The sequence below is a fragment of the Stegastes partitus genome, unplaced genomic scaffold (genome assembly GCF_000690725.1).
Source record: "Stegastes partitus isolate 25-593 unplaced genomic scaffold, Stegastes_partitus-1.0.2 Scaffold1202, whole genome shotgun sequence".
Taxonomy (NCBI): Eukaryota; Metazoa; Chordata; class Actinopteri; family Pomacentridae; genus Stegastes; species Stegastes partitus.
Genome location: NW_007578933.1, coordinates 3,204 through 27,543, shown reverse-complemented (window position 1 = coordinate 27,543; position 24,340 = coordinate 3,204). Strand labels below are relative to the sequence as shown.

The 24,340-nt window shown below is 40.7% G+C and overlaps 2 protein-coding genes across 2 annotated transcripts; both read left to right on the top strand.

Annotated features, from left to right (window-relative positions):
• The first annotated feature begins 2,242 nt into the window (after positions 1-2,242).
• rnaset2 (ribonuclease T2) lies at positions 2,243-10,707 on the top strand. The gene is made up of 10 exons (XM_008297237.1): positions 2,243-2,401; positions 3,749-3,826; positions 3,922-3,976; positions 6,459-6,508; positions 6,767-6,824; positions 7,180-7,244; positions 8,612-8,725; positions 8,942-8,987; positions 9,136-9,210; positions 9,348-10,707. Exons 2-10 carry the CDS (start codon positions 3,756-3,758, stop codon positions 9,552-9,554), a joined length of 741 nt encoding a protein of 246 aa, XP_008295459.1. The 5' UTR covers positions 2,243-2,401; positions 3,749-3,755; the 3' UTR covers positions 9,555-10,707.
• A 1,406-nt stretch (positions 10,708-12,113) lies between these two features.
• On the top strand, positions 12,114-23,978 carry rps6ka2 (ribosomal protein S6 kinase, polypeptide 2; the record flags this gene model as incomplete). The annotated part of the gene is made up of 11 exons (XM_008297236.1): positions 12,114-12,619; positions 16,190-16,306; positions 17,584-17,665; positions 18,452-18,532; positions 19,027-19,106; positions 20,757-20,863; positions 20,949-20,986; positions 21,089-21,231; positions 22,889-22,959; positions 23,316-23,404; positions 23,914-23,978. Coding segments are annotated over exons 1-11 (978 nt in total), but the record flags the coding sequence as incomplete, so codon positions are not given.
• Positions 23,979-24,340: the final 362 nt, after the last annotated feature.

Sequence of the window (24,340 nt, the reverse complement as noted above, 5' to 3'; positions counted from 1 at the left end):
ACATTTGAGAAAAGCAGCGACGGAGATCGGCGGGGTGGGGGCTCGGGCACGAGTGTGTGACGTAGGCGTAGAGAAGAGTGTGAAAGGAGGCAAACAAGAACACAAACAGGACGATTTTTTGTATTTTTTTTAAAGCTAAAATCTTTAACTGTCCTAAAATATATGATTCTCTCCAATAAGAGCACAATCATACAGAAAGTCCATAAAGTCCAGATGCAATATGATAAAGGTGGTCAGTTCTTGCAAAAAGATGGGCTCTGATTTGAAAATGCATTGATGTATTTATATTTATGTATAATTTTACATGAGCAGGATTAATTTCAAATGTCACGTCTGTATGAAATTAGAATGCAACATATATTAAAAGCATGAGGTTTTATTTTTTCTAAGTTCATATCTTTGACTGCCCCAAATCTGTCAATCAAGCAGACAGTCAACCAGTTAGATGAAACCAAAATGCCCTAACCCTCGGCCTCTAACCTCTGACCCCTGAAGCCTATAATAACACTAAATTCCCATTTGACTCCTCTGGTTGTGCTGTAGAACAGTTGAAGTTGATGTCAAGTTCATTATTATGGCACATTCTAGAAATAACAAATAGAAGATCTATAAAGGAAGTATCACCAGGAGCCTAAAGGACTGCATTGAAACGACAGCAGATGTTTTGTTAATTTATGCTTTAATAAAGCTTGATTGTCCTACATGCAAAAATGGTTTATCAGGTTTAAGATTAGTTGTACTCCTGCGCATCATTGTAAACTCTGGTCTCGTTTTTTTTTGCTTTGTGTGCATCTGTGTGGTACAAACAGGACAGACATCTTTCTGTGGTTGAAAAGGAGCCCTCTGTTGGTCATGTGATAGTATACTCTGAAACCAAAGCTCAGTGATGTTTTTTATCAACTATGTGGCCGGTTAACAGTGAGGCAGGAGAAAATATTTTGCAAATGAAAAGTTTTTATGATCAGTGTCTTCTCTTCTAATAGGATATGGGGAAATCTGGACTTTTCCAGTAACACTTTCTGACACTTTGGTCTGTCTCAGGAGACAGAGCAAGATAAATTCTTCACTTATTTTACTCCCCTGACATTCTTAGTTTTACACATTGGTCTGTAATGTATCGTTATTTAAAGGGAGCCTCTGGGCATTTCATACATTTAATATGTCAGGCCTGTTTAATTATCTTTAAATAATGAATGATTTGCAGAGCACTTTGCAAAGTTAACAGCCTGACTGAATGGTAATTTGTTTTAAAGAAACACAAAGTAGGCATGTAATACATTTTGTTGTCTCTTTCTGTGTAGGAAAAATCTTATGCACATTTTTTTGAAGAAGATAAGTTCTGTAAAAATGTCCTCAAATCAGCCACATAAGCAGAATTTTAATCTCGGCATGTTGACGGAAAATTATCTACTGTCATGTTCTCTTAGCGGAAGACTGTGTTCCTTGTGGGTTTTTTAAACCTCTGTCGAGGTCACATGATTTCTGTCGAGCTCAGCATGGAAGGTGGCAGTTTGCCAAGAACTGGAGCAGCAGTCGAAACTAATGCAGTGACAATCGAAACGTACAGTAAATCCCCAGTGTGTTGTGAGCATAGTCCAAACGTGCGCATCCTTCTCGCTGTGAAAACAACAGATTTTTAAAAAAGAAATACAGGATATGCACATAAGCTCAGAATAATTTGTCACGTCTTAGTTGGCTGTGGAGCCCCCTCTTAATATAACTGCCAACTGAATAAGTGAGTCATCTTTGTAGCCACATTGTCTGACTGACATTTTTCATTAACAACATTCCCAAAGCCTGCCATCTGAACGCTGAAGCTATTTTTAGACAATTTGATCAACCATATCCCCAAAACAATGAATTTTAGAGTGCACTTCTGAATTACTATTAAATCTTAGTTAAAATACTGGCTGTGTGGTAATGTTTAATAATAATGTCTCGAAATTGTCTTAAGGTTGTGACGTTTCAATATATGTTTTATAGTAATTTCTTATGTTATATGATACCAGGAGCTGTATTTAAAATATTAAAACTCTTATCCTTTCTTGCACCCTGTATTGCAAGCTGTCCTGAGAGGGGCGATTGTTTACTGATACATCAAAGAACCTAGTCCAATGTATCGCTAAAAGGCTGTCGAGCGAAGAGCAGTCGGTGCGGGCAGGACAGTAAATCAAGCGACCCCTTCTAGCCTACCACGTGATGACGCATGACCCGTGCGGCGCTCCTGATTGGCTGAGCAGACAGGCAGGTAGTGAAGCGGCTGCGGGACGTCAACAACAGACTGGCCGTTGGTACTGTGTGTCCTGAGTAATTCTTTAACCTAGTTAAGTTTTCTAAATAAGAATCTAATTTGCCTTCGTGTAACCACTACGAGTCTTTGCTGCATCATACCCGACACAAGGTGAGGCCGCTTTAATTATTACATTTGCCTAAACCAAGTGCTGTGAGGTTAAAACAGAAGTTCAGCCTCTAATAGTCTGAACGTTTAAGTTCTTTATCAGAGTTTGAGGTGCTTAAAGGGTAATTTCCAAAAGCCGGCATTAGCTAGAGTTTTAGCTAGGTTTAGCTAACATTGGCTCATACTTGGGTGACTTTAATGACGTTAAAGTTACAGAAATACATTTCGTCGTTGGCCATTGAGTTCACATTTGTGCGTCGCCGTCTGTTTAGACTGACTAACGAGGAGACTTTTCCATAAAATGTCTCTCAAAACAATTCCATAAAGTCATCTCATCACGCATGCGCTCTTAACTGAGGGGGTTTAGGTTACTGTAAGCCCAGGTAAGATGTATGCAGGTACGAAGTTTCGATTACATTTGATGTTCCTCTTTGTGTAGTGAAGGAGGGAGGAGTTGCTGGTAAGAAGCTTTTTGACGATTGCCTAATGTTGTCACACTTGAGCTTTTTGTGACCACTAAGTTCTGTTAGCTAAAGCCACTACCTGTTTTCTGCTTTTGACAATCGTGGTATGCATGTGACAGCTCTTGATGCATGGTGCTTGTTTCAGCAAAATCCGATGTTATAGAAATGTATTCCTATTGCATAAATTATCCAAAGAGAATCTTGTTCACTAAAGCCCCTTCAGAAATTCAGAGGAAAGGATCCTGGAAACAGCTGAACTTCAAGCTCCCCTTAACATCTTGCAAAAAAAAAAAAAAGATTGCAATAATCTTTGGAAAGTATCAATTTGAGCTGTAGGTCTTTGTTTTCATTACAGTAAAGTTTTTGTTTGTTTTTTAAAGGGCATTTCAGTTCAGTAAAGTTTAGTCATGACACTTGATCTTTTAGTTTCAGTTCAGTAATTAGAAGACTGTGAGATTTGACACTCAATTGTCTTTCCGCGATGCCTTTTTGCACCAGTGTTGGTGCTGAAATGTGTAAAAGCCTTACTCAAACTGCGTCACACAACGCAAAGTGTTGCATCTCATATCTGCCTATCCATTAATGCAAAGGAATGCAGGTCAGACTTATGCTGAAAGTAATACGGAAATGTTATTAGGACTGACCTAGTCATACTGCTGCTGCAACTCTTATGGAGAAGTGACCACCAGTGGCTTATTCATATATGAAGCTGACATCTTCAGTTGCCGTCAGTTTAACAGTAAGGAGTGCATTCCTGAAAGGGGCCTCATTGTAGACTCTTGATGTGGTTTTTACTGTAATGTGGATGTTTCAGGAACCTGGGGTTTCAGTTCTGAGTTCAAGATTGAAGTCGCTGTTTGTTGATCAATCTGTTATCTTGTTTTAGGTCAGCCATGAGGCTCTGCTCTGCTCTCCTGGTCTGCCTGGCAGCAGCCCTGTCCTCGGCCTTTGTCATTTCACCTCCGTAAGTACAGAAAAATATTAGACGCCCATAGATTTGTGTAATAAATACATAATAACCAAACAGGACTCCACTGAGAAATTTTTTGTGTGTTTCAGCCATATGTGGACGAAACTCATCCTGACCCACCACTGGCCTACCACCTTCTGTTCTGTGAGTCTTTGTTTATCAGTTTATTTTATTTTAACATTTTGAGCTTTAAAAATATACAATTGGGATTTTTCGGTGAACACAAATTGGTATATCACAAATGGAAGAGAACAGTTTAAGTTAATAAGATTAATGATTAGATTGTCTTCTTTTATGTTTTTACAAAAAGGATGAAAGGAAGGAGTTTGAAACTTTCAGGGCTGATGTCGTTGCTGAATATTATTATTAATAATCAAGGAGACTAATAACAGATATTTGGAGATAGTCTATGTTTGCAGTTGAAATGGAAAATCTTGATCTCAAAATTGCCTTTGTCAGTCATGTTTATGTATGTTTTACTAAAGGTAATTTTTCAACATTTTTCATTGAGTGTTGCTGGACGATTCCTCATGGCATGGAACCAATCAGATAATGCTGTGAGCAGGATATTGCTTGAGACCACAGCGTGATGACTGCAGATAGAGAGAGGCAGCAGCATCAGAGACAGTAGCTCATGTTTAAGTTAATACAATTTTCTCCAGAATTGGTTAAACTAGAGAATGGTATCCATAATCATAAACATGCTGAATATTAGGTCCAACAATCAGCCGAGACAAAACTCGGTCTTCCCCTAAATGTTAGCTGCCTTTACTCCAATTATATGCTGCCTATTCAAGGCCCTGATACTGTCAGTTGTTGAATATTACATGTCTGTGAGGAAGATCATCTTTGCTTTCTCGTAATAAGCATCTACAGTGTCTGCAGCCTGTGATTAAGAGTCAGATTGGTCATCACAGTCGTGTCAAGAGACTCCTCTCTCACTGTGGGAAATTTCAATATGCAGATTTCTCAAATAATTCAAACATGTTACTCCAGACAATATTTTTCTAGTAGTACAGTTGTGTTTTAAGGTGTTCTTCAGCAAAGTGAAGGCGTGCAATGATATTGTTTTGCCACCATACAAACAGACACCATGATTTCAACATGGTAGATGGATGAACGGAGGTGCTACGCAGGTCTAATGACTCCTTTAAACCTTTAACGGTTACTCTGTTCCACTTTTTTCTCCTTGTTGAGCATTTTCCGCCTTGTGACACCATACAAACAGGCACCATGATTTCAACATGGTAGACTAATGAACAGACCCAGGTCTAATGACTCCTTTAAACGTTTAATGGTTACTCTGGGCCACTTTTTTCCCCTTGTTGAGCATTCTACACTGGCCCTTCGGGGTTATCTTCTAGGGAGAGAAGCCACTAAATGGGCTCCATTTGTGGACAGTTAATCTAACTTTGCGCTGATCAATGTCTAAAGGATCTGAGATCTCTGTTCAACCCTTTCAAGCTACAAGCAAATCATTAATTCGATTGGAATTTAATGATTGTCTTCTGATATCTATTTTTTGATGCATTAGCAGATAATTTATGTAAATTGCAAATTCCAAAAAATAAAAAAATAAAAATTGTTTTGTAAGTCATAGTAGCTGGAACCCACATCTCCAGTTTTATTTCACTGATTGTACCCAAGGTTTGCTGAGTCCTGTTTCCTGTTACGCCTTGTTGATATCCTCAGGCTAGGGATTCATACACTTTAACCATCCTGCACTGTGAATGAACTGAAACAAAAAAAAAAATCAATCATTTGTATGGCAATATTTAAAACTGATTTTTCCTAACTGCAATGTAGATGTAGACAGAATAACAATATTTTCAGATAAATTTATTCATAAATGCAGGGGCTGGTGTCTCTCCCAGCTGACATCGGATGAGAAGCAGGGTAGCTCTGGACAGCTTCGTAGTCAGGCACAGAGCTGGCACACAGGAAGCCACCAGCTGGCTGGCAGGTTGGAACACAGAACTTTCTTGCTGTGAGGTGACAGTGCTAACCACTCCCACCTCAACACTTATTATAACTCTCTTGCTTACTGTCTGACTCTTACAGCGCACCAGGACGTTACCTATATTCTCTGTTGCTGACTAAACATGTAGTTCCTAATTGTCATGTGACGTCTGAGTCATGAGACTGTCTGTGTGTCAGCAGCTTGGTTTGATTAGCTGACATTTTGTTTGAGGTCACAAGCGTGTACAGTTTCATTAGGTTACAACACAAATGCACAACCACTATTTTGTGCTTTTGGACAGCATGCTTTTGTTGTGGTGTCCTGACAACCTCTCGGTTCATACCGTTGAATACTGTGTGCTTTTATATTACATGTCGGCTTATTGCAGAACTACTGGACTAGACTTCGTTGGCTTTTGCATTTTCTAATGACCAAACTAGCAACTGAGAGTGGACTACTTTATGTCACAAAGGCCACAAATCTGGTAGCTGGCATTACAAAGATAATAAATACAATACATACTGCAGCTTCAAAGTGATTGTTTATTTCAGACATTAATTACAGCTTAGTTGCAGCTTCTGAAAAAAAATATTGTGTGGGTTTTTGTTGTTTTTTTGGTTCTACAGAAGAAGTAATTTCATGTTTTTGTTTTCCCATTAATTTCAGATGGAACACTGTCATGCCAACATTAGCTCCTGGACATTACATGGACTGTGGTAAGTGTGTGCATGTTTTGAGTTTGACCACTGGTTTGCTACTTTAGAAAACTGGTAACAAGTAAATGTCCTGTCAAGAAACAACAACATACTATATATATATACAGTCAAAGAATAAAGTCCAGCTGAGGATTTTGAAAACTGACAACAGGGATGTATTACATGTTTTCCACTAACTATTTAAGAAACTGATGACGTTTGTTTATTTCTCTGTGAGTGAGTAAATTGGGAACTATTTTGTGTGTGTGTGTGTTCCAGGCCAGACAAAGGGATTGCCTGTGATCCGTCATGGCATTTCAACTCATCCGAAATCGAGGTATAGCACTGCTCAGACCATGTGACTTTATCATTAGGTTTAAAATTGTTAAAGGTAATCTGTCTTATTTCTGTTCTGTCTCAAATCAGCAGATTTATTGAGATGGAACATAAACGTTTTAACATCAATGAGATTAGGCTACTGCCAGGACAAAGACGATCTAAGAGTGTATTTTGCTCATCAGAATAGCGAGATGATTAGCGCTTATAATCCAACGCAGACAAAACAGTAAAATTTGGCATGACAGAATTTGAGATGGTAAATAAATGGATTTCTTTCCGCTTCCTTTAGTTCCTTTACAGTAAACCTTCTCCTGACAGATAAAACAAGCCTGTTGTTGGATGTGTGTTTTCAGGACCTGCTACCAGACATGAAGAAAAGTTGGCCTGACCTGCTTAAACCCACATCTTCTGAATTCTGGTACGTCTGATCTGTCTGACTCCTTGACAGATGTGAAATTTCACTAAGCTTTAGAACATCAGGCGTGATTAAAAGGTTCAGAAAAAATGCACGTGAATTAGCTGCTGTTCCCTTTGAAGTTTACATCTTGTGCGGTGATACACTGACCCCCGTGTTCCTGCCATGTTTGCAAGTTCTGTTTTCAAAGTGCACTTGAAGAGTTCATTTGCAAAAACAGATAACTCCATCTTCACAAACCTGCAGTAAGCCCACTTATCCATCGTCTACCTGAGATAATATCAATCAAACTCAAGTTATCTGTGGGTGGGGTTGTCTCGGGTGTTATCGTGGGTTGTCCTGGTTTGTGGTTGTTTGTGGTTCTCTCCCGTGGCCGTGTCCTTTGGCAGTGTCCTTGTCCTTGAGTTTGTTCCCATTGGCGGGCGGCCCTTTGCTTGGCGGTTTTTTCCCCCTTGTTTTTTGATTTTTTTTTTGATTGGTTGATTGGGAACTTTAAGTTGTTTTTTAGTTGCGGCCCTTTTCCCCTTTTTCTTCATTTTCTTTCTATTATTTCTACTGCGTTCAATCTCCTTGTGCTTAGTGTTATTTCTGTTATCTCGCGCCGACCACCACCAAAGTTTTTTGAAAGTGTCTACAAATGTGGTTTTCTGTTTTTTTGCATGTGCTCTTTTCTTTTGTGTTTTTTGCGTGTTGTGAGTGATTGCTTTCTCCTGGTGGAGCACTCACTTCCATTAAGTCAAAGTTCAGGTCGTTCACACCAAAAGTTCTCCTTCAGACGTCCCAGGATGTCAGGATAGAACTTTCCTTTGACAGTCTGAGTACAACCTTATCAATACAAAACAAGGTGCACTCTGCTGAGGTGGCACACCTACTTTGGGCTTAAAGACCGACAAGTTAGAGAGACTTTGGGCTCTTCCACTGTGAAGACTGCCATGTGGTCTTTGTAGCTGTAGACCCGACTCTCCTCACCAATGATCGTCCTCGACATGATTGTAGGTTAGTCTGGGACCTGTTGACAGTGATCCTCGCAGACTTCGACAACAAGCTGCTTATGCAGGCCATGATGAAATCACAAATGAACACCCGCCAGTGGTCACAAAAGCAGCATCAAGAAAAACATTTACAGACAGATTACATGATATGAATGCATTTTATTCACTTACAGTCCCAAGTTTTACGTCTCTTTTAAATGACTACAAACATTTACTTCTATTGTTTTTTTGCCACTCAGAACAATGTCATATAGTGGATATATGTACATACATGTTACCTCTGTAGATAGCCAGAAATCTTGTGTATTCCTGAGTTAAATTGTATGTCATTACTATCGTGTAATTGCCATTTGTTTGTTTGTTTGTCTGTTTCAACAGGAAGTACGAATGGCACAAGCACGGTACATGTGCAGCCAAAGCCGAATCTCTCAACAGTCAGCATAAATACTTTGGCAAGGCACTGGAACTGTACCATAAACTGGACTTGGATAGGTACAGAACAATTACACATACACCCCCTTCACATGCAACTACATATACATCTCTCAGAAACACTGTTTTCTGTCCAGTTCTTGGTGTGAACTTGATTTTCCTTGTTCCTGTTACCTTCTCACATGTTTGCCATCCACAGTCTAGTTCACAGAAACTCCTATAGACTAAAAAACACCTCAAAGCCTGAAACTAAAATCTGTGTTTGTGTTATTGTAGCATCCTGAAGAAGTTTGACATCGTCCCCTCTGACAAATACTACGCCGTAAGTTTATCTATATGTATGACATCAAAGTATATAATTAAATCTCAAATATAAGTCCTATTTAAAGAAGTAATCCATTGATTTAGAGTGCCTCATAAAAACAAAAGTCACAACCTCTCACCTTTGCTCCTGATGTCTCTTTGTGTAGTTTTCCCAAATTGAAGGAGTGATTGAAAACTTCTATGGTGTCAAACCCAAGATCCAGTGTGTCCATCCATCAAAGGTACAAACACCTCATTTATTTTACATATGCCATCGTCATTTGTTGTCTTTTCGCATGGTGCCGCTTTTCAAGAACGTGTTGCGTCAGGTGTACTGTTTTTAAGCCACATTTTAATTCTGTTTTTGTTCTCTTTACAGAATGCTTTCCAGATTTTGGGGCAGATTGAGATCTGTTTCCACTCCGACTTTACCCTCCTGGACTGTGAGAAAGAGATTACCATGGAAACCTTTTCTAAGGGAGGCTGGGACGGTCCTGTGGGTGTTGACAAGGTGGGGGGGTTCAGTGTGTGTGACCATGATATGCCGGTTTACTACCCACCTCTTAAATCAAATACGTACATGTAAGAGCTGAAGTGAACCGACCACTACAACCCTTATTCTACACATACGATGGCACACAAACAACTGCATTTGGGGAATTTTTTTTTGTGCAAATGTACTGTAGTGTTTTGCTCAGGTTTCACAAAGAACACACAAAGTTGTATTGTTAATGATGTTTCTTTTAAAAAAAATTTAATCACTCCTGTCGAAAACACTTTTAACTGTTTTTAATTTTTTTGCTGTAAAACACAGGACACATGCACACTGGTGTTTAACTGGGGTTTTATTCCTTTCTTGCTCTTGCTAATTAGGAGTTCAACAGTCACAGCTTGTGTTTTTCCAAAGCACAGCCAGAGGCATCATAGTTAGACAAACAGTTTATGTGCTGTGCATTTTATGTATCATCAAAGTGCCTATCATGTGACACTGCTGGCCGTATTTTGTACTATATTTATCTTTGTGTGCCACCTGTTAAGTGCCATCTATTCGTTTAGCTATGACACAAATGCCTTTTAAGAATCATGATAATTACATTTAAATAGGAAGTGCTCTGTAGCGGTGAATCACTATGCAAGTAGTACTAGTCAGCATGGATACTTTTGAGTGTTTTAAGGGCAAGAGCCGCCATTTTTTTTAACCTACAAGGCAGTTTTGCAGCATCGACATCTTTCAGGCATTATAATCTCATGATATCTGAATCTAAATGATAATTTCACTTTGCTATCTTCGGACATTTGCCAAGTACATGCGACAATTCAATGTTTACAGGTCAGGACTGTGCCTCTATAAATACAGTATGTGGTGTATATAGTGAATGCTTCAGGTGTACATGTTTGTTTTTGAATATGAATTTAAAAATGCATAAAGCACATTGAACTAAAAAAAAAAAGTTCACCCAAGCACAACCCCATTACCCAAGATGTTCACAAGGCACCATTTTTGCTGGACTTAGGAACTGTACAGATGAAACACTCGAGATGTAGCAAATGATTTGGTGAACACTGTTTAATCCATTACCGATCAGTCCGATGACTTGTTTCTGCTGCTGTGGCTATTTTTGTGCATTGATTCAGTTTAAAGCTAAATTATTGTTTTTGTAATTTGTGAAATGACTGAAATGAAAGTGTGTACTCTGCGTCATTTTTTAATGTCAATAAAACATTGAATATCCAGTCAATATTCCTTGATGTTATTATGTAATATTGATCACCCATTGGCATTTTCAATTTATGTAATTAAAAATAAATTCACCCTAAAAACAGCTTGTTGAATGAATATAAAGGACCACAAAATATATAATAACAGAATGGGATGTCAGTGCTGACCATGCAGCACAATATAGCGTAATAACAGAACTATATTTCAGCCTGCTTCTTTATCCGTCCCTATCTGCGCTGTGTGTATAAATATTAATGTTGTGATCTCCTTACAGAGCCATAATCCCACCGGGACAAAGACACCAGTCCATAATCCCGAATCTCCTCCCACAACACAGCGCAGCAGATTGACTGAACACATCTGATAACGTTTCCAGTCGCGCCTAAAATGCCCTCAAACTACGTGCCAGTGATTTTTTTTTTTTACCCAAAATGGGATCCAAATCCTGTCAAACACATGAAAATAGCACCACGAGCTCTGTTTCTCGTGACGTTCCAGGTTTAGGGATCACGGTTGGAGCATTTGAGGTGGAGGACCCTGGCTGAAGAAGTTGAAACCTTATTTTAGAAAACAATTAAATGCCAGGTCAGGCGTGGGCACTTGACCTGAGTGAAGGGGCGACTCTTTTCAATAATAATAATGATGCTGCCCCCCACCTCCCCAACTTCCTTTGGTCTATTTCCATCTCTCCCTCTCTCTCTCTCTCTCTCTCTCTATGGTTATGTAACACTGCAGTTCTGCAAAGCTGCTGATGTGACAGATCCAAGCACCTACACAAACACACACACTCATGGCCAGTGATCAGCCAGATCACGCTGCACTCTCTGTGATTGCACTCCTCGCATCTCTCATCACTATTGATCATAACATTGATTGCTGCACTCCATATTCCATTGAATTGTGATGTAACGTCTCTGGATCTGAGCCACTGTGTTGTTGTTGTTTTTTCCTCTATTGTTGTCCTGCTTGCAATCTACTTTCCTTAATCATTTGCCTGTTTTTTTGATTCTCTCCGTGCGATTGGATGTCGTGCAGGAGCAAAAAAAAAAAAAAAACGAGAAGGGGACAGAGGAAGAGGGAGGCAGGGAGAGGTGGCTGGGTTACACCATGTGACCTCACCAGCTGTTGCTGTATGCTGTTGGGAGAAACCGAGAGGGAGGTGAGAGGCAGGAACAGGGGAGGATGACGGAGGGGAGGGGTCGGGAGCTTGCCGGCCTGCACACAATGTGACTGGTGACAATCCCTTGTTCTGCAGAGAGAGAGAGAGAGAGAGGGAGGCAGCAAGGGGATGATCACACACACCACACACACACACACATGCACGAGCAGAGACGTGAGGAGGGAGCTCACACACACACCTCTCCTGATTCAGCGGAACAGATTTATTCGTCACCTCTCCCTGCAGCCTCATGCAGTGAGCAGAGCAACACAAGAACAATCCCAGACCCAGCAGCACCTGCCCCGTCCGTCTGGCTTGCGGCTCTGTGACAACTCTGACTGCGTGCTTTGCTGGTGTCCACTGCAGCTGAGAGAGAGAGAGAGAGGACGAGGGAGAAGGGGGGCGGAGGGGAGAGAGAGGAGAGAGAGAGGAACGGCAGCCCGAAACCCAACCGGGGAGACAAGCGGCGCATGTGAATGATGGGAAAACTACAAAGCGACGACTGCATTGAGGATGGGCCAATGGAGAAACTGCGGGACAAATAGATAACCAATAAAAGCTCCTTTTCTGCATCTCTACCTTAGGACACCCCACCACCACCACCACCCTCCCTCCTGCGGGGAGATGTTCATCATTATGGGATAGATGCACAAGTCTGCACGTTGCCATGGATACCAGCACGCGAAAATTCACAGTGCGGAGATGGTTTTCTATCTACCTGAAGAACAAGGCGGCCAGGAACAAGAACAGCACCGGATTCTGTCAGCTAGAGGTCAGTGAGTTTTTGTTTAGATCTCGATCGGATTCAAACTTCTGTCAACTGCGTGCGCGTGACAGCCGCGTTGCATCACAATTGCAGCATGTGTTTTTTGTGTGCAAAGGCCCCAGACAGACCCTGATGAGAGATGAGCAAGCTCACATGTACGGCACATGAGGATGACTAAGTGGAAAAGGAGTGTGAAGAGAATGCACGTTATCTGGCTTGTTGTTCAGGAGTCACTGCTGCATCCGTACAGCTGTTGCTCTGCCTGTCTGTCAGGAATCCAGAAAACAGAGGGCAAGGGAGACACTAGTGTTTTGTCTGAGAGAGAGAGAGACAGAGAGGTTATATGGAAATAGAGTCAGACAGAAACGCTAACAGGCAAACAAGCAGCAAGGCAGGCAGGTTGATAGATAAATGGATAGAGACAGATTGATTCAGTGGACAGCCATAGCAGTGGAGGTCTATTTATAGCCCAAACAAACCAGTGAGGAGAGAGAGAGGCAGCATGCTGTTTGCAGCACATCTACCTGTATGTTTGGGATATAAATGGAAGAAAAACACTCCCTCCTCCTCCCCTCATTTGTTCCTCTTTGTAGTGAACAAGTGCTGATGAATCAACTTGACAGACCCTCTACCTGTTTGTCTCTCTTGATGGCAAATGTCTGTCTGCTCCAGTTTGTTTACCTGTTCTGTCAGTAGTACGCAGTGAGCTGCTTTGACGCTCCACGAGGGAAAGGTCTCTTTCTGTCGCCCTCCCAGTGAAGGGAGGATCAGCATCTGATCGGTCTCCCAGGAGCTGCTGTTGGCGGCCTTGAACCTGTTCCCTGCTGGTTGATGGACGTCACTCCTGCGACCTTGTGTGGAGACTAAAGCAGCAGTTTACTCACGTGAGGCAGGCAGTGACATCACAATGATGTTGTAGTTTTATTGTGCAAATTACCTTTAAATCCCCAAATGTTGTGTCACAACCCTAGAATGTATTCATTTCATATTAACTCCATTTTTAAATTCAGTTTATGCAGCGTGACATCATATGAACACTGTTTGGATACAGCTCAGTGTACTACAACTGGAGCCACACAAAAAAAAGAAGTATTTCCCACACTGATGTGAAAACTGAGTCAAAACAAGTGCAAAATATTGTAGCAGAAAATCCTTGAATCCTCTGAATGTGTGATGTGGGCTATGGATCTGCACTGTTGCTATGCTGTTATGTCAGCACTTGATATGCTGTCAGGGTTGTTTCCTCCCTCACTGAGGACGAATGTGTGGCTCTGCTTGCTTGTGCACTTCCTTTAGGATCCACACTGCACAAAAAATAATCCGTATTTTAGTGATTATTACAGTTACCGAATAGCAAAAAGGGACCGCCGGCGTGATTCCATTTGTTTCCTGTATGAGTGTATTTATATTTTAAAGAATGTCTAGAGAGAAGTGTGATTTTCTTGATATTGCATCAGCCTGGAGAGTAGAACTCTGATTTCTACAAAATCCCTGATATATGAGGAACTGCTCTGGAATAATTGGACTCCTGATGGCCAACTTTGTTCAAGCTGTAATGAAAATAAATTCTGGCGGCTGAGTTTGAGCCCCCATATCTTGCTTTGGTTAGAGGAAAATGTAACAAGAAAACAAATGTGGTATCACCACCGCCTCAGCACTCTCACTACAATGATAGCATCAAAGAACTCGCTGTCTTGGCAGAAGCAGATGTGACAGTTTGATTATTTTTAGCCTCATGTGTACTTTTGAGTCTTAGAAATTACTCTGATTCCCAAATGGAGAAATGGATCTCGTGTCATTCTCAGAGGAATGCAGACTTCTGAAGTGATTGATGGCAGCAGGTTGCTTTGTCAATTCTACAAACCACAGTAGATTAGAAAATCAGTTAGTTTGTGTAGATAGATGTTTATGTGATGCTTTCACTTAAAGGGAAATGTCGCTCAAATTCGTGTTGACAACGTGAAATACAAACGAGCTCTCTTGCGATTGGCTCACTCCAGCTGCGATGCCAAGTCAGCGTGTTTGGCTCGACGCAACCAATGACATGAGTGAAGCGAGTTTGGTGAAACAGATGACCTGTGACAGATTTGCTCAAAATCCGTCCATCCATCCATTAGCTATACCGGCTTTATCCTGCAGAGAACCGCAGGGGGCTGGAGCCAATCCCAGCTGACACTGGGCAAGAGGCGGGGTGCACCCTGGACAGGTTGGCAGTTCATTGCGTGGCGAACACAAAGAGACAGACAACCGTGCACACTCACACTTGCACCTACAGCCAATTTTGGAATTACCAGTTAACCTGCCATGGATGTGTCTGGACTGTGGGAGGAAACTGGGCCGAGTAGGGAGAAAAAAACTCATATAGGCACACGGAGAACATGCCCAAAACCACAAAATGTCACATAAGTCAACATGATGATGTTATGAGCGCTCAGTGGTTATTACTACATTATTACACGAGTCAGTACCCATGAGCTGGACCACATCCATCTTTGAATCAACAGACACCTTCCAGAGTTCTTCAGACAACTTTTATGGAACTTCCCAGAATCAGTGTGCGTCTCCAGGACCACATTTTGCCACGATGACACACACCCACAGTTCCACACGGAGAGAATAGAATAGAATAGAATAGAATAGAAATACTTTATTAATCTCCAAGGTGAAATGTTGTTGTTACAGTATAAAGATAAAGTTACCATCACCATAAATACAGATAAATAAACAAAAAATAAAATATAAAAAGCAAACTATACAATAAGTATAATGCTGTCAAATAGAAGTAGAAAAGTCCTGTGAGGATTGTAGTGCAAATAATAATGTGCAACAAAAGAGTACAAGACCAGTTTCTTAGCTTAATAACTGAAGACAAACACTTTGTTTTACTGCTAACAAGAAAATGGACCTGTTTTATTACTACTGACTTACTCAGTCCAACAAATAGATTCAATCAAAACATGTGCAAAGACAAATGTTTGTTTTTTTTGTTGTTGTGATTTTTCAACCACAGTTGTGAACGTCTCAACCGAGAACCTGCTAAAATCTACCAAAAAAATCCAGCTTGTGTACAGCTACCAATGATTTACAACCATTACCTTTGTAAATTTACCAAACCCTGTTAGCATGTCACACCTGATTGAAAGTGGGGTGTAAAGCTCTTAACTCCTAAATGACACTGACAATTTGACAGAATTACAGTATATTGTCACACTGTCCGATCTCGGCTGTGCCTCAGGTTGGCAGTTGATCATTCGCTTCACCGAGCAGACTGAATGGACTGAAAAAGGCAGCTTACACTATGCATCGCTGCCGGTGACCTCAGCCCACACCTTTCCAGTAATAACATAATGACTCATAAATATTCATCTATCTTTAGTTGTGGATTTAAGCGTGATTACTGCAGTGATATGCTTTATTTTTGAATGTCAGCCTGAATGGATTTGATAACTGCTGAGATGTTGTAAAATGCATCTTGTTCGTGTCTCGTCTTGGAGGCAGATCTCGTTAGTTTTTCTTATTTTGTCTTTGTAAATATATGTAATAAACATGCAAATAATGATGTCTTTCTTTCCTCAGGACGACAGTGTGCTGAAGGAGTTTGACATCAGCCACCATGTTAAGGAGGGCTGTGAGAAAGCAGACCCCTCTCAGTTCCAGCTGCTCAAGGTGCTGGGACAAGGCTCCTATGGAAAGGTACTGAAACTACTGAGATCAGAGTGTCTGTGATTGTTGAGAGGAAGCAGCTCTTTGCACATCATCTGAAAGAAAACAATGACCCATCAGACCCAATGTCACTAGGACGTGCAGACTTTTCTAAACTTAGCCCAGAAGACCACCACTTAGACGACAAGTGTTTGGTATTAACACGAGTTTCACTTAAATTTCTGGACTTTCACACAAAGTGTCCGCGACATGGCACAAAGTACGTGCACACTCCACAAGCATTAATATGCTAATATAATTGCCTCCAGTCCTGTGCAACGTCTTTCCGGCTCCCGTTCAGACACGAGAGCATTAAGGTCAGACAGTGATGTGGGGCAACGCAGCCCGGCTCGCAGTTAGCATCGTAATATATCCCAAAGGTGTCGGACTGGGTTGAAGTCAGAGCTCCGTGCAGACAAATCAAGGTGTTTTACTTCAAACTCAGAAAAAACGTTTGTGAGACTTGCTTTATGCAGCTGAAAGGAGAAGAGCACTCCCCAAACTGTAACCACAAAATCAGAAGTGCATTATTGTTTGAAATGTCACTCTTTGCTGTGGTATTACAGTTTCCCTTAACTGGAACCGAGGAGTCTGGCTCCAACTGTGAAAAATACCCCCAGACAAAAAAAGTACACAGGGACAGACAGGGGCGTGTCCTCTCACTTTTGGCCATACTCGGTGTATTTCCAGTGACTGACTATGCTTAACCAGCCAATCGTCTGCTAATGATTAGCCATCCATTTCCAATTATCTGTAGATTAGCTGCCTTGACAACGGCTACATAGATCACTAAGCTTATTTAAATTAGTAAAGGCCCACTGACTTGTCAGTGTTACTGTAGATTAGAGGTCTGCATGGCCAGACATGAAGGCCCGGCAGATGTTGGCGGCTTGGATGCTGTTTCCAAGGCTGCAGGCAGGCATGTGAGGTCAAGTCACAGCGCGGCCTGGATAGCATGTTTACGTAGCTCGCTGTACGGGATGCTGAAGCAGACTTTATGTTGCTGTTTTATTAAACATGATGGTCGCTGGCACTTGTCTAAGCGTGGTAACCTACAAGTTGCCACTGAGCATGGAAATAGTGTTTTTAAAAATGTGCATGTCGTACGTAGTGAACTGAAGTGTGTCTAAAGTGAGGAGGACATACTCTGCTAACAGTGAACTGCTACAAAAGGTCCTTTTAAATTGATAAATGATAATAAATACTGTAAAACAGCTTCCCAAATGTGATGATGACAGTGATGAATGATGGTAATTTTTTTTTTTCAGGTGTTTCTGGTTCGGAAGATTAGAGGAGTGGACAGAGGACAGCTATACGCCATGAAGGTCCTGAAGAAAGCCACGCTGAAAGGTAAGACACTCGATTTATACACAAAATGAATAACTCAGCAATAAAATGTAAAATCCTGTAGCTCAAATTAATAATACTAAAGAGTGTCCTTGTGAACTCAATGATAAATAACAACCACTTATATATTGTTGTTATAGAGATATAACTGACTTGTTTACTCATCCTGGATACATGAGAAGTGCTTTTTGAAACTCTGCTTTTTAAGATCCCTTGTATATCATGTTCTTGTTAGGAGGCAAAATCCAAAATAGGACATATTACAAAAAAAAAACCCTGTCTCTGTGAGTGGTTAATTTGTTAAATTAATATGGGTTTTGTACAGGAATGATAAGCGATATATAGTGGCCGGAGTTCTCCCTGTGGCCTACATTCAGGGGATTTGGGGTAAAAGAGGTTAGTTTGTACTTTTGATTCAGATGAACTGTTTCGCATCGACTGGGATTATTGTAAACGTGGGTGTATCGTAAAAGCAGGTTGAGATGTCATGTGCCGGTCTAGTGTCTTTATACAAGCCTTAATCCTCTTAACCTGCGCCCCTGGAACTGAAAGAGTTACAGTCTCATCTTGTAAAGGAGACAGATGCTGCAATAACACTGTTATTGTGGTTTCTGCTGCACTACAAGCCTGCAGCACAATAGTGCCGGTTTAACTCCATTTATATTCTTAAATTAAGGAAACGCATTTACATTCTACATAAAACACACTCATGGCATTAAACGCTTGTCACATTTAAATAAAATAAACTGAGAGCAGCTTTATTAAACTGATCACCCTCTGTCTTGTTAGTTCGAGATCGGGTGCGATCTAAGATGGAAAGAGACATTCTGGCAGAAGTGAACCATCCATTCATAGTTAAACTCCACTATGGTAAGTACAAATTATTCTGTTTGGATATAAGTCTTCTTCGGAAAAGTGGAATTGATTTAATGTTAATTTTTATACTAAAATACAGTTATTGTTTTTTGTGAATGTGATTCTATTTTGACTACGGCTTTACATCGACACTTAGATTAACACCAGGCGTCTTTGCAGACTTCACTGCTGGCTGCTGAGAGCATTTAAAGTTGTGGCGTTGGCTAATTAGTCACCGTGAGCTATTACACATAGGACAGATTAAGACGGTAAAAGTTGTTTTGATTGTACACATGCTCAAAATGAGGCAAAAGGTAATCACGCACCGATCGTAAGTCTGACTCGTCTCGCCTCTGTACTTATGTGCGGATGAATGCTCACCCAAGTACACCTTTTATCCGATGAATACATCCTCACAGGATATAATGCAGCCCCCACTACGGCAACAAAGCCTCAATTTTGAGTTGCATAACCAGTAATTCTGTGTGTATGTGCCAACCTGTGTGCAGCCTTCCAGACAGAAGGGAAGCTCTATCTGATCCTGGACTTTCTCCGAGGAGGAGACCTTTTCACTCGTCTGTCCAAGGAGGTGGGTTTGCTACTGATAGGCTGTCTGGCTACTGATATGGCTCTTTTTCTATTTCCACCCCCAAAAATAAATAAAAAAATCCTATTACAAGCCTTGACTGTTTACAGTCTATGATGGGAAGCAGCAGGAGTAAACATACCTGCCAGGGCTGCACAATATATTGTTTCAGCGTTGACATTTCGATGTGCACATGCGAAATAGTCACATTGCAAAGAGTGTGATGTGTAGGGGGGGCGCCGTGATAGCTCACCTGGTTGAGCTGGCGTCCCATGTACAGGTGATAGTGAGTTTGAATCTGGCTCATGACGCTTTGCTTCTCCTCGATTTTCCTGTCTGTCTTCACTGAACTAAATAATAAAGGCACAAAAGGCCAAAAAAGAAAAAGAGTGTGATGTGTGGTTGGTAAGGCAAAGGACCTTGAACGCATCATGCTGCAGTTGTTGTTGTTGCTTGAAACAAAAAGAGAACTCTCTTCGATACACTGAGGTTTTTCTTCAGCTCTATTTCGTGCAGGTTCAGCATGTGCACAGCAAAATGAGTGAGGGACAGACCGACAGAAACAAACAAACAAAAATCAGCTGTGTGGAAATTCTTTGGCTCCGGAAAGGATGCTGCTGACCAAAAAAAACAGCTAATCTGTTGCAGCGCCTTGCAATTGTTGCTCCTTCAATAAGAAAAGCATGATTTATTTGTCCAATCTACAAAGCTCTGTATGACAAATGCAAGGTCAGATCTGAACGCCATCAAAAGGAAAAAAAAAACATTTCGGATGCCTTTGACAGTGTTAGAAAGACGAAACGGTTTGCACTGAAAAAAAAGTCCTCACAGTGTAACGGTGGATGCAAAACCTCCCCAGTCTTTATAGAAGGATTGATTCTTTCCAAGCCATGTGATAGAAATGACTGTATTTGCTCACATCACAATACGTAACGCAAAAATATTGTAATGTCAGTTTTTATCGATATCATGCAGCTCTACCTGCCGTCATTCCCTTGTGACTGCTGTGTTGTTGTGATTCTCCGTCTCTGTTATTTTAATGCACTATCAGTAAAAACCACGCGTGTGCTGGTCGGCAGGATGAAGATTTTGAAAAGAAGCAGTTGTGTCTTCTTTCTCATGAAAACCTAAAACCAGTCGGTGCTTGTGCTGCAGCAGAGTGCTATTTTTGTATGTTGTACTGCAGCTTTTCCAACTTCCTGGAAACCGCTCCTCTTTCTCTCGTTTTTTTTTTTTTTTTTCTTGAATGTTCGAAGGACAAACAAATTAAATAAAGACAGACAGCGATTTCCTGTATTGTTACAGAAGGCATGAAAAGTCCGTATTAGTGTCACCGACAGGCCCGTAATCTCTCGGTGTGGAGTAGTAGTTGTATAAGATGGTGATGACATATGAGGTATGTGCACGTTTTTCTGAAGAGGATTAAGTTTTATGTAATTTGTCAGATTTAATACCTTTGATCTGGAAATGTGGCAGCAAAGTGTGAAGTTATTTCCCGATTATTGGAGCTTATACACCGACATGAGCCACCCTGCAGCTTTTTAAACATTTCATATTTTTGTCTTTTTGCCATTTTGTTTTTGTTATCTTTATTCTAATTGGTGTTTTGTTGGTTTGTATGATCTAACACATCCCTTTGCTTACTCGTTGTAGGTCATGTTTACAGAAGAGGACGTGAAGTTCTACCTTGCAGAGTTGGCTCTGGCCTTGGACCATCTACACAGTCTGGGGATCATCTACAGAGATCTCAAACCTGAAAAGTACGACATTATCATCCTTGTTTTGGTATCCATTTATTTATAAAGTTAGTAAAGTCAACGTTAATGTTCTCTTTTCTCCCATTAGTATTCTTCTGGATGAAGAAGGGCACATTAAGATCACCGGTGAGTGCTTTCAACTGCAAGCAGTCTGCGTATTTAATTATTTTTCAGGTTTTCCTCTTCACCTTGTGCCTTCTCTCTCTCTCTGTCTGCTTCTCTATTCAGACTTTGGACTGAGTAAGGAAGCCATCGACCACGACAAAAGAGCGTATTCCTTCTGTGGAACAATAGAGTACATGGCTCCAGAGGTGGTAAACCGGAGAGGTCATACGCAGAGCGCTGACTGGTGGTCGTTTGGGGTCCTTATGGTGAGAACTGTTTACATAGATAACAATCTTTTCCTCTGACAGTCTCTTTACATGCACTAGTAGTCTCTCCTCTGAGTAAACAGTCAGTTTATTTGCTGACTTGCAGGTTTCGTCTAATCATGTGTTTATTGCGTTTCATGAGCGACGGCCTCGGCTCTCAGATAATGTGCCAGTGAACTGGTTTTCTTCATTTGGCTTTCTTCCGGCAGTAAAGCTGCTTAATTACCGTATCTGGCAGATTAGGTTCCATCACTTTCAGTAATCATGCATCTGCTGAATTGTGCTTGTTTTGTTGGCCTGGTGGCTTATTTTACTAATACTCAGAAGGAGGTTAACATTTGCTGACAGCTGGTAGCTACACCAGGGCACCGGGGAAAGATGTAACCGCTAGCTACCCTCGTCTAGTATTAGGAATATGCAGATAAACCAAACAAATAGCTAAACGTGTCTAACTCTCCCTGGAGTGTCAGAATTGACAGAGAAATACTTAATTATAACGACATTTAATTTATAATATTGTGACGCAATCCTTGAGACAAATGACTGAAGTCAAAAATGATGCTGGAAAGTTTGGGAATGTCAAGAGCAGCTGCTGCTTTTTTTTTTCTGGTGTTTCCTTTCTATCTCTTCTTGTTTTTTTTTTTGTGTGTTTTTTTGTTGTTGTGCATTTTTTGCGTGTTTTTTTCTTTTTTACAGATGTGCAACTCTGTGTTCTCTATCCTGTGCGGGGAGTTTTTGCAGAGAGCGTTTTTTTTTAGTTTTTTTTTTGTGTACTGTACTGTGTTTTTTTTTCCATTTTTCCACAGTGTAGCGCTTTTTTTTTTCCTTTTTTTTTTTTTACAGCTGTGTATGTTTTTTATATGGTCGATATAGAATGGAATTGAAGAGGATAATAGCAGTTTAAAAAATAAATAAACACTGTCCACTCCAGGGCGTAAGGTAGTAGGAACATGCCTCAACCAGAGGCAGGGAGGAAGCACTTTGACACAAGACAGGATGACCCTGTGTCGCTGGTATATACTGTTATTGCAACAATAAGGGTAGTACTGGTTCCCATCTTATAGTAAAGGTGGCCTTCTGAAGTCTTAGTGAGAATGTAATCTGCTCCATTTGATAAATGTCCCAAACTTTTTGAATCCACGTGTTGTATGAGGGAGGTTCTGGTTTCAACCATCCAATGGTTATGGTCAGCCGTGGGTAGTATAGAGAGCATTTTACTGGTTTAATTGTGAATGCATTGTGATATGCTATTATCTCAACTGGATTTTTGTCTTTGATCATAATTCCAGTGGCGATATGGCCGTACTGTTCATGAGCTGGGATGTCAGTCCGGTTGGGGATGTTGCAGAGACACATCGGTGGATAAAGCGTTACCTAAAGCTGTAGTTTTGACAAATCACAGAGCAAAGTGTTAACTTCTGTACATCTTTATTTCATGTCGGTATTAATGAAATGTGTCCAATAAAATGTGATCAAGGTCATTTTCACTGCAGGCTCAGCTTTCACATTTTCTTTCCAACGCTGGCTCATATTCAAAGAAGCTCTGATGACTAATGAAGCTCGCACTGAGCATTTAGCTTCAATAATCCGCCTCCACAGCGCCTTCCATTAGTCGGCTGACGTGGCCTGACTCTTTGTTAACTTTTTTGTTTTCCAGTTTGAAATGTTGACAGGATCATTACCATTCCAGGGGAAGGATCGGAAGGAAACAATGGCGCTTATTCTAAAGTAAGACCGGTTCAACATGTTAATGCCTGTTGTCATTATTCTTAAAGCCTTTCAGGTATACCTTTGACATGTCTGAGTAAAAAAATGTTGATTTGCTGTTTTAAATTGTTAGAAGTGGGAATTATTTTTTATGTGTTGCTGATGTTTTAATAGTTAGTTATATTGTTTTTATGTATAATGATTTCCCTCATATGTAATATGTAGAGGAAGTCTTGTCATTAAGTACCTCTTTCCCTCTGCAACTGCTTTAATCTGTCTCTTAAAATGCCTAATTCATTTCATCCAAGCTGCTCGTATAAACTCTCAGTTGTCAATCTCAGAATATCCCACCATAAACTTGCTTCTTGTCTGCACAGGGCCAAGCTGGGGATGCCGCAGTTCCTCAGTCCTGAAGTACAGAGTTTATTAAGAGCGCTCTTCAAGAGGAATCCTGCAAATCGACTTGGTATGTTACATAAAAACCGTGGGCACTGGGAGGCAAATATGGTTTCAGAATAATGGTAGTACATGGATGGGTTTTTTTGCGTGTCTTAGGATTACCAATTTTATAGGTCAGTTCTTACCTTGGGGGATTCAAAATGTTCCCGGCAAAACAGCTACAGATGATGTTAGCGGCTTAAAGTAAAATTTGGAAGCTCAGAAAGAGTTGAATCACTTAAACATTGGATGCGTCGTTCACGTTTCCCTCAGAGCCAATGCAATCAAACCTTATCTTCTGTTTGTGCGAGTAATAAAGTTGTTTGTGAAAATTTGATTTATAAAAACTGCTAAATGAAAGTTGCTCCACAGCTTCCCCAGTCAACCTGTACGCTGATGATGTTCAGCGATATGTTATGTTATGTCATGATTTGGAAATCTGACGGCGTCCACGACAGGGTTCATTAAAACCTGCCTGATTCATGATCATTTTGAGTTTTAATCACTGTCTGCATCTTTTATCTGTGTGACTGACAGGTGCAGGACCAGATGGAGTAGAAGAAATAAAAAGGCATCGCTTCTTTGCATCGATAGACTGGAATGTAAGTGCAGCTTATTCATATTTTGCATCACACATAGCAGGGTGCTGTTAGTTCCCCGAGGAGAAAAAAATGGAAGTTGCACTTCTCACATTGAGATTTAGTCGTCTTGGTTAAATTTAAAAGCAACACTTTACTGAATCACATTGTGGCGACTGTAGCAGCGTCATCAAAACCCTGCAGCTGTTCCTCCACTTCCTCAAGAGTTGCCCACAACTGTGAATCATTTCACATCCTTAGTATGAGATTATGCTGCGCTGCAAAATCTCTAGCTTCTTTCTTTCTTTCTTTCTTTCTTTCTTTCTTTCGTTCTTTCTTTCTTTCTTTCTTTCTTTCTTTTCTTTCTTTCTTTCTCTTTCTTTCTT

Excerpts from the sequence above, each read along its gene's own strand:
- rnaset2 (XM_008297237.1), top strand. The coding sequence starts at position 3,756 with ATGAGGCTCTGCTCTGCTCTCCTGGTCTGCCTGGCAGCAGCCCTGTCC. Across the intron at positions 6,509-6,766 it reads TGGACATTACATGGACTGTG|GCCAGACAAAGGGATTGCCT; the intron begins GTAAGTGTGTGC and ends TGTGTGTTCCAG. Across the intron at positions 6,825-7,179 it reads TCAACTCATCCGAAATCGAG|GACCTGCTACCAGACATGAA; the intron begins GTATAGCACTGC and ends GTGTGTTTTCAG.